At 47.4% G+C, this 9,875-nt stretch overlaps 1 protein-coding gene across 1 annotated transcript; it reads left to right on the top strand.

Moving 5' to 3' along the window:
• The first annotated feature begins 1,379 nt into the window (after positions 1–1,379).
• SAP30L (SAP30 like) lies at positions 1,380–9,788 on the top strand. The gene is made up of 4 exons (XM_080398638.1): positions 1,380–1,863; positions 3,549–3,671; positions 5,362–5,460; positions 7,437–9,788. The coding sequence occupies exons 1-4, from the start codon at positions 1,678–1,680 to the stop codon at positions 7,563–7,565; spliced, it is 537 nt and encodes a 178-aa protein (XP_080254764.1). The 5' UTR covers positions 1,380–1,677; the 3' UTR covers positions 7,566–9,788.
• The last annotated feature ends 87 nt before the right edge of the window (positions 9,789–9,875 follow it).

The raw sequence follows: 9,875 nt of genomic DNA, 5'->3' as shown, positions 1-9,875 counted from the left end.
GAAATTAGTAATTGCCTGAGGGCACCAGTAATAAAGACTGAGAGAAGCAGCCGAACTGTTGAGAGGAGAGTATTAAGTCCCTGCCCTCCAGATTTGTTCCGAGACATTTTTGGTATTGCAAGGACTGGCTGGAAAATAACAGATTTTAGTGCTTCTTGGTCGTCTTGTGGGGAGCAGGCAGAACAGGCTGCGAGATGTCTGTGTCAGTGTTGCTGGAGCAGGCTGATCTGTAACCAAAGGCTTGGAGGAGTCTCTTGCAAAAGTATTTTGTGTGTGTTTCACTGCACTCCATCCCGTGCTAGCACACATTGTTCCACATGTGGGATTTCAGACTTTGAAGTAATTTTAGTCCATAGAACCTTTTCCCTGCTTGTGCAGAAAGTCTTTTCTTCAGGAAGGTGAAATCCTTTCCCAGTTACTGCTCACGCACCCTTGACAAGGGCATGTGCTGTCTGGTATTACAGAGGTCACAGTGTTCCCAGTTCTTTTCCTCACGCATCGGGTAGGAGTTTCTCTCTTTTTCCCCCTCATTCTCCCCACTGCCACCCCCCTTTTTTACCTGACTTCGGGGCCTTTTGGGGGTTGTTTTTTTACTTTCCCTCTAGATGGTAGGAATGCTAAGTTTCAAACCAAATTGCTTTGGGAAACGCTTTTGCAGGTCCCGTCTTTTCATTATCCCAGTCATGTAATTAGGGGGAAACCCGCAGCTTTTAATGACATTCCAGCCAGGGGCTCCCGCCTGCTCCATGAGGAGCCCGGGGGCTGCAGCCGGGCCCGGGCACCAGCCGGGGCTGCCGGCAGGGCTCGGTGCCAGGGCCGGGCTGGGCGCCGCGGGCTGAGCCGGCACCGGAGCGGGGGGCAGGAGGAACCCGGGCGGGGGCCCGCGGGCCCGGGGCTGCGGCGGGCGAGCGCTGCGGCGGCCCGAAGGCCGCTGGGGCCGGAGGGCGCGTACCGGGGCACGAGGCCGGGCACCCGCTCCGGCAGCGCCCGGGGCGAGGAGGGGCACCCGGCATCCTCAGCCGCTTCACGGGGCCGGGGGGCTGCGGGCCGGGGACTCGGGGCTGGCGGATGGCCGCCCCTGTCAGCGCCGGGGGGGGAGGGGAGGGGGGCGCTGCGGTGCCCTGGCAACGGCGCGCGGCTCCCCCCCCGCCCGCGCTCGCGCGCCTCTCTGCCGGCGACCTTCCGGCTGCCGTGCGACCGCGGAGGCCGGCCGGGGCCGGTCGGCGGCGGTAGATGGGCAGTGACGCCTCCCAATAGGCTCGCGGAGCGGCGTCGGCGCGCCCCGCCCCTTCAGCCGCGCCGCCCAACCAGCGCCCCGCCTGCAGGCCAGGGGCGGGACTTCCGCTGCCGGGGAGGCGGTTTTGTGTGTGTGTGAGTGGTGCGTGTGGGGTCCCGGCTCCCCCGCGGGCGGCGGCGCTTGGGGGGCCCGGCCCGGCCTCCGCGGCCACCGCTGAGGGGCGGCGGCGGGCGGCCCTCCCGCCGGCGCGGCCCCTTCCGCCGGCGCTGAGGGGGGGTCCCCCCTTGAGGGGGCCCCTGCGAGACTGGGGGGCCCCCGCGGGGGGCGCCGGGCGGCGGGGTCCCCCCGAGGGCGCGGGGGCGGCCGGGCGGCGGCGGCCACGGCGGCTCTTTCCCCGGTTCTCGGCTCCCCGGGCGGGGTGAGGGGCGGGCAGGTGGGCGATGAATGGTTTCAGCACCGAGGAGGACAGCCGGGATGGGCCTCCCGCCGCCCCCTTCTACGGCCAGAGCTGCTGCCTCATCGACGACGGGGACCGCTGCGTGCGCCCCGCCGGCAACGCGTCCTTCAGCAAGCGCATCCAGAAGAGCATCTCGCAGAAGAAGCTCAAGCTGGACATCGACAAAAGTGTGAGTGGCGGCCGCCGCCGAGCCCCCGCCACCGAGCCCCCGCCGCGGCCGGCCGGGCGCGCCCCGCCGCCCTCAGCCCGCACCGCACTGCGGTCCCCGCCGGCCGGCCCCGGTCTGGTGGCTGCCCCGGGGGTTCCCCAGGCCCTGCCGGCTGCGGGGCGGGGGCTGCGGGCCGGTGCCGGGCCGGGGGTCCGGCTCGTCCTCACGGCGTCCGTCGCGTCCCGAGAGCCGCGGCCGGCGGGCGAGCCCCGGGCGGGGGCGGCGGGAGGTGCGCAGGGGAGCACAGGAGCCGGCCGTGGCGGCTTTGGGGCGACAGCGCTATTTTTAATTTCACTTTCGCCTCGAAACCCGCTGATGCCGCTAGGTGAGCCGAGCGGTGCGGGTTGCTCGCTCGGTCCGGTGTCGCTGAGGTTGCTTTGTTAATTAGTTGGAGTTGCGGGGAGGCAGGTGACGGGAGCGCCCGTCCGGTGTCCCAGCGCCCTGGGGAGGTGAGCTGTGCTGCCGTAGAACCGGGCGCTTGGCCGCTTCGCTGGGCAGCGCTGGCAGCTCCATGTGCTTCAGGACAGTGAGTGACAGCTGTCAGCTCCGGAACGGGTCGCTTGCCCAGCGGAGAAACAGGCAGAAGCAGCCTGGCAAGGTTACAGAAGGAAATCCTCCGAAGTGACTCAGCCGACAGAATTCTGCTCTGGATTGCTTTTTATCCCTGAGCTTTAAAGATTAAAACCATTAAAAACAAAAAGGGTGAAGTTCCCCAGTTGGTTAGGTCCCTTCTGCAGAGCCAGAATACATCAGGGCATGGGAACAGCATGACTCAATTTGAAATAAAATCTTATTCTTAAAACCCAGAGTATTTCTCCGGGTTATAGTCCTCAGCAGATTTGTCTAGTGGTATAGTCGTTTCTTTCATTTTAGAAATGATTCTTTGTTGACAGACGTAAGCCTTTAGAAATAAAAGGAGGTAATCAGACTAATGAAGTAAAAATGAAGGGAAGGTACGACCTGGGCTGCATAAAGTGATTTCGAATGTACAGTCCCTGTGTCACCTGAAGATATTTCTGCCTTACAGTACCAAATAATTTTGATCATTCGTGGTCCATTGTTTTATATATGCTAACAGTGTGAGATAACATTTGTTACAAAGCGGGTTCTGTGGCAGGATAAGCTATAGGAAAGAGACATTTTTGCTTGTGGTTTGCTTGTTTTAGTTGAGGTAATTAGCCAACTTTTATTTGGTCTAGATTTTTAAATACTAGCATTAATAATCTTCCATGCTATTGAAACCAGAAAGTTGACAAGACCAGCACAGAATAATATTTTTCTTGATAGTAGTCGCCTGGTAGTAAGTCCTGAAGCAAACAGATCTCCTCCAGACAATTACCTATTTTTTTTCTGACATATGACTGCAACCATAAAAAAGAAATATATTATCTGCAGAGGTTCAGGTTCAGCTGGAGCTGTTGAGTCCTTCATTTTTCTTGCCTTTAGTCTTTGTAATGTAAATTACCTCGAACTCAGGAGTGCGATATCAGGCCTGGGGTTTAAGATTAGAAATTCCTTAATGTCATGAGGCAGTCAGTCATGCCAGTCATGAGCGATGCACTCTTTAATGCTGGTGTCTGGCTGCTGTTGAATGCTGTTCCCACAGTACCTGTTTTGATTGCTTTTTCACCACTTCTGATTCTCAGGTGAGACATCTGTATATTTGTGATTTTCACAAGAACTTCATTCAAAGTGTCCGAAACAAAAGAAAGAGGAAGACAAGCGATGATGGAGGTGACTCTCCTGAGCATGAAACGGATGTCCCAGAGGTTAGTAGGTGCAAGTGGGTGTAGGCTGCTTTACCAATTTTGAGCACGTTGAAGAAAACATCACTTGGATGCTTCCACGTACTGGAAAATATTTAAATTTTAAATTGCAACTCCACTGAAACCACCATGGAGTTATTCTCACTTTTCAGGAAGGCTTTTTTGTAATGTGTAATTGCCTAATTTTCTTCTTCATTCCTGTATGAGTTCTTTGCCTGTGTGAAGTTTTCTACAAAAAGAGGTATGATAAGGTACCTTATCACACAACTTCACATATGTACTGCTTCCAAACAAAAAGCTGTTAAAAGAGTATTTGGTACTAATTCTTTTTTAAAGGTAAAAATAAGTTACTTTCAGTGGTGACTGTGGCCCTGATACGGTTCTCCATTACCTCCATGCATTGTTTTGCAAATACAGTGAAGAATTCAACAGGTCACTCTCTACGTTTGGGTATTTGGTATCCAGAGAGATTAAGCTTCTCCAGACCTTTGTGTATATGGTATTTTTGGCACTATTTAAAACTGCCTTCAAATAATTCATAACATCTTTTTATTTTCAGGAAATAAAAGCCTGGGGGAGGTTTTCTGTGTTACAGAACTCTAGAATAATTTCTTCTCTGTGCTGTTGTGCACTGTATTTGCTTTGGTGATGTTTCTGGTACTGTTGACATTGCAAAAAGTTGTGCAGAGGTAATGTTCATGGAGGACCAGAGTTCTGGCCATGTCAGCAGAGCCCTCTGCTGGAAATGCCACCCATATTGGCAAAAAGTGTTTTATTTCTGGGGAAAAAAAAAAAAAAAAGCCACCAAGAATCGTTTTGCCAGCACAGCTATGTCTTTGCTGCAAAGCTGTGTCCACACCTCGCTGTGTGGAGGTGTTGAAAGAGTAGAAAGGGTTTGGTTTGTGTTTTCTTCAGGATAACCTGACCTTTTCTTGAAGCTCTTTTTGTTTCCATTCCGCAAGATTCTCCATCCAAACTTTCCTATACAGGCTTTATGTTAGTTGCCAGGATAATTGGTGAAGACTCAGCTGGCATCTGAAAATGCTAGTGCTCTAGAGCATGCAGGGTATTTGGTGGTTAAAACCTGAGGGATGCAGTCACCTAACTGAAGAGGGAGCTCTGCAGCTGTCAGTTTCATTGTCATTTTATTCTTGGTTTTCACCAGAAATTCCTTTTGTCTGTGAAACATGGCATTTTCCACATGATCTTTATCTTCCTTCCTGTAACCTCCCCCACCACCACCCTTGCTTTTAATCTCTGCGCTTCCCATTTCAGTATTTGAATTTTGTTTCTTCTCTGTCTCTATGCTCTGTTTTATGTCACAAACCATTTGTTCGCTGCCTGCTAAATGGATATTTCATGTGTGAGCTTTTTAAACCTTGTGGGAACAAAAGGTTCCCCTTTGCTTGAAGGTTGCAGAGGTGTAATTGAGAGCAGAAATTGGCCAGCAATTCTGTTGACAGCATGTGAACCAGAACAAAATTTTGTATTTCCCTGAGGCTGTTTTGGTCCTTTAGCATTAACAAATACAAAATATACTTAGATTTGTCAGTAAGGCAAGCTGGTGTGGTTCTGAATACAGGCAAGGAGCAGTCCTGTTGAGGCAGAAATAATTATTTTTAGATAACTCTACATTTCTGCCTGATAGAAGCTAAAGGTAGTGCTCATCCTCTCTTCTCTGCATCACTTCCAGGTTGACTTGTTCCAGCTCCAAGTGAACACCCTGCGACGTTACAAGAGACATTATAAGTTGCAGACTAGGCCTGGACTCAACAAAGCTCAGCTAGCAGAAGTAAGTGACGACAGAGGTAGTATTATCTCTGTTACTAAAAAACTTCTTATCTCCTCTGCTCAAGTGCACGTTTTGTGGACACTAATACCTGTAGCGACTCTGTTGCTAGTACGTACTGTGTGCTCTGCGAAAGGTTTCGTGGGACGATGCCAACAGAAAGCTACATGCTTTCGTTCACCTGAGACAGTCGTGGAAGACATGGAAGCTGGCTCTTGAAGGCATGTTTTAGTAACTTGCTTTTCTCTGCTTCCTTTCCCTCCTTGTTCATAGTCACAATTTATTACCTTTAGGGAACGGAAACAGAACCTAGTTTCCAGCGACCTGGGTGTTAGCTGAAGATTTCTGTTCAACTGAAAGTCAGACTTACACACTACTAGTCACCTTAAGTGCCCTGTTAGTTTTTCTTTCCTCACAGGCACTTGACCTGGTTGGAATTGCTTATCATTAAAGGCAGAATCACTGACCATGACTTCAGATTCCTTATTTTCCTCCCTTGTCCTGACGTCTTACAATTCTTGTATTAAGTCAATAAAAGGCTCTTTCCTTAAGGGTGGTTTTCTCAGAAAACTGCTGTTTTCTCACCATGTGGGATACTTGTTAAGAAAGAACTCTCTGTATCTCTTTGTTATTTGAGCTAGTTGTGCTTGGTACACATCTGCTCTGCTCTCTTTCCTGACTTGATCTGAAGGCATGCTGTGGGAAAAGTCTTCTCTAAACTTGAAAAAACTGTAGCAGTTAATGAATGGTAACAAGGTTGATTTTGTAAGCTGAGACTTTCACAACTGTCTGCCCAAAACTAACTGTTTTGCTTTAAAGAACAAAAACCGGCAGACCAAAAGAGACAGCAAGACACTGTCTTGCTCTCTTTCAAAGTCAGCTAGGTAATGAATATACAGAATATAGAGAAAGTGTAGTGCAATGTAGGAATAAATTGAACGAAGCAGGGTTGGGTGTATATCCTCCATATTAGTTCTGATTTGTCATGTTCTAACTAACCAGTTCATAGTCTCTCAGCTACCTCCTGCCACAAAGGACTTCTTACTTAGGCAATTTACCATGAATGTGCCAAGGAGTTAAAAAAAAAAAAAAAAAACAAAACCAAAAAAACAAACTACTATGCAAGCAGAAAATAAAGGGAGCCTAACTTAAAGTTGTCACACACTTCCCAGATTTCCTGTGAAGTCTGAGCAGCTTTGACCCTACGCTGGATCCTCGTCCAGCTCCCATGCTTGAATCACTGCTGCCTGAGGCTCTTAGACTCCTGCTGCTACCCCACCGTAAGGAAAACTCAAACTTCCATAAATCTTCTTGGAGTGACTTATTGCTCAGCCTGCATCAAAATCCAGTTCTGGAGCTGTGTTGGGTACCAAAAAAGAACTTCTCCCATATGAGAAGCAGATCTTGTCCAGCTCCGACGTGTTTTCTACGTTCATTTCCTGAGAAAAAAAGCAGCTAATGGTTCAGGGCTTATGTTAGTGTCAGAGAGGGGTAGCCCTAACCCTCCCGTTACAAATCCCCTGGTGTTCCTTTCAGTGAAAATTTACTCAGTGCGTTTTCCTTTGGATTCTAAAACTTTGCTACATAGGGTTCACACAGCAAGGCGTTTCAATATTTCTGACGCTTTAAAATACTGAGATGCAGGGAAAAATTGCTCTCCAAATAATCTCGGCATGAATGTCGCTTAGGAGAGGCTATGCTGGTTTGGCAGGAGGACATTCTGGCTTCCAAATTCCGCTTGTAGGTTGGCTGCAAATACTGCTGACGTAGCACGACTATGCTATGTACATATGCACATTCCAGCTGTAAAGAGAGAGAGGTAAATGAGGACTGACAGTTTGAATTGGTGCATGTTTGACTACAAGTATATTACATTCAGTGGCCATAAAGTCATTTTTGGAAAGTGAAGATAAACCTGTTCTGATTATTTCTACTTTTTAATTTCAGAATTTCTGTCTCTTTACATGTTGTCCTTCTAGACTGTCAGTCGTCACTTCAGGAATATCCCTGTGAATGAGAAAGAGACGCTTGCATACTTCATCTATATGGTGAAGAACAACAAGAGCAGGCTGGACCAGAAATCAGAAGGTAGCAAGCAACTAGAATGAAGATTAACAAGACTTGGAATAATAAAGACCTTGAAGGAACAGATGGTATTGTGCATTTTAGGTATACAAAAACTGTTGAAGTATATTGTAAATTTTTTTTTTTAAATGCAGTAAGTCTGGATGACAGAAAAAAATATAGACGTTCTTATCAGGAGTATTTGAAAACATGTGCCCAACATGTTTCTGAAGACTTCTTCCCCTCATTTCAGAATCACATTGGAATAAAGAAATGGGGAAACCAATTAAACCTGTAGGACTGTGGAGTTTGTCAACTCAGTTTTTTAAACCATTTCTGGAAATCTGCATCTCAGTGCAATTCAGATCACAGGTGGAATTTTTTCACTGAATTCAGACTGCATCACAAACCACCATGCAGTTTGTTTTGGTGCAGGACTGGAATAGCGGCAGAGATAAAATTCATTATCAAGGTGCATGGATCAGAAGTTTTGTCTGATGTTTGCTCCCCACCTACACATTCTCTGTCTTGCCTTGAGTCAGTGCTTCAAGTCCCAAACTTCTACAAATGCTCCAGCTCACCAAATCTACTCCGTGAACACTGCTTGCCTAGTCTGAAATTGATTGTTATTTTTTTAATCCGTTTTTCCTCCTGCCCCCTTCTGACATGGATGCCAAACAACTCTCTGCAATCTTTTTCTAATTTCTTTCGTTTAAGAACTCGCTAATTAATTGCCTGTAAGAATTTTAAAACTTCCACATTTCCTCAGAATATGGTATTAAGGCAAATACAGCTTATTTGCTGGGTTTGATCACATTGGTAGAAATGCTCATTTAATTCACTTATGCGTATTTCCCTTGTATTCAAGGCTCAGTGATGGTGGGTGAAACGGTATGACATCTGTCTCTTGATCTCTGTGTCAGATCAGGTATCAATCACAAGTGATGTGAATTTTATACTGCAGCTAGTCTTGAGCAGGTGTCACAAAACTGCTGTGTGGATTGGTGGGCTCGGTGGTCTGTGTTTAGCGTAAAGCAGACTTACACGAATGGGTGTAGCACCATAACCAGGGTAGTGAACTGGCTGGAGCATGATGCATTTCATCTGTCTTTGCAATGGGCAAGAAGTAGCGAAGCACTTGCCTTTCGCGAGCGTTACGTGTGCTTTCATGAGAGCTGTGTGAGTGGTGGGTGGCATGCGGGTGCTCTTTAACTGGGCGCTGCAGGAGGAGATGGCTCTGATTTTGTTATTGAAAGCCAAGGTGTCCTTACAAATAACAGTGGTTGTTTTGGCAAAAGGAGCATATAAAAGTGTCGGTTGTGACTGACTGTTCTCCAGTGACCTCAAGTTCTATTCAAGGGGATCTCATGATTTAAAGCACCACTCTGTTTCTTTGCTGTCCTAACCAATGTCTCCATTCTGTTACAAGATGCCAAGACTCCACACAGAGCATATTCTCAACAAGCCTTAAGCAACGAACTGAACAGTAGAAAACTTTGGCTAGCGTTTTGTCAATGGCAGGTTTTAATATTCCAAAACTGGATGAAGCTTTGCTGAAGAGCTAAATACACAGGTCACGATCCCAGCTTAGTACTGCATCATGTGTCGTAAGGCATGAAGAGTTCACGTAGTGAAGCTCTTGTTGAAGCTCTCCCAAGGTCTCTTTAAAAATCAAGTCACAATTTAAAGCAAGCTGTTCACATCAGCTCTGAAGTGTTTGCTAATACTCCAAAAACATGTTCAACAAACTTCAACATGTCTAAGTCCTGTGTCATAGACAGAAATACTCTGTTATGGTACACATCCCATTTGTGAAGTTTTGGAGAGTGTGATTGTTTCAGCATTTCCTTGTTCGATTCAGTATGGATTTTAAGAGTATCAGACAAGAGAGAGGTTCAAGGAATGAGGAGAGAATGTCTTGCGTCAGTATTTAATGAATGTTTAAAAATTTCCTAATTATGCTGGTCCTTTCCTTATTGAAAGGGTGGAGTAATTCCCACGTCAGTCAACATGATCTGGCTTCTCTCATTCAGGACAGATAGCTAAAAGGGTGTGTTCTCTGACTGCATGTTAATCTTCAAAGTGCTCGTGTCATCAGAGGATATTACCAAGGGAAAATGAGTTTCTGAGTTGAGAGGGTTATGCCTCATTGTAACTTCTAGACCAAAACTGTAAAAATGTAGTTTGTTTGGGATTTACTTTTTTGTTGTTGTATTTTGTTTTGTTTTATTTCAAAGAGTAAATAAATCTGTTGGGGTGTTTTAGCAGCCAGCAGCAAAATGATTCTTTTCAAGGAAATATGGTGGCAGGTTCCATCTGTTCAGGTGTATTCACTGGAATGCTTTTGTGCAGAG

Source organism: Falco punctatus (assembly GCF_963210335.1).
Source record: "Falco punctatus genome assembly, chromosome: 8".
Classification (NCBI taxonomy): Eukaryota; Metazoa; Chordata; class Aves; order Falconiformes; family Falconidae; genus Falco; species Falco punctatus.
This window is presented reverse-complemented; position numbering and strand designations above follow the sequence as displayed.

Bases quoted from the DNA above. Each gene is read 5' to 3' on its own strand.
- SAP30L (XM_080398638.1), top strand. From the start codon at position 1,678: ATGAATGGTTTCAGCACCGAGGAGGACAGCCGGGATGGGCCTCCCGCC. The intron at 1,864-3,548 runs GTGAGTGGCGGC...TCTGATTCTCAG, and splicing joins AGCTGGACATCGACAAAAGT to GTGAGACATCTGTATATTTG. The intron at 5,461-7,436 runs GTAAGTGACGAC...TTGTCCTTCTAG, and splicing joins ACAAAGCTCAGCTAGCAGAA to ACTGTCAGTCGTCACTTCAG.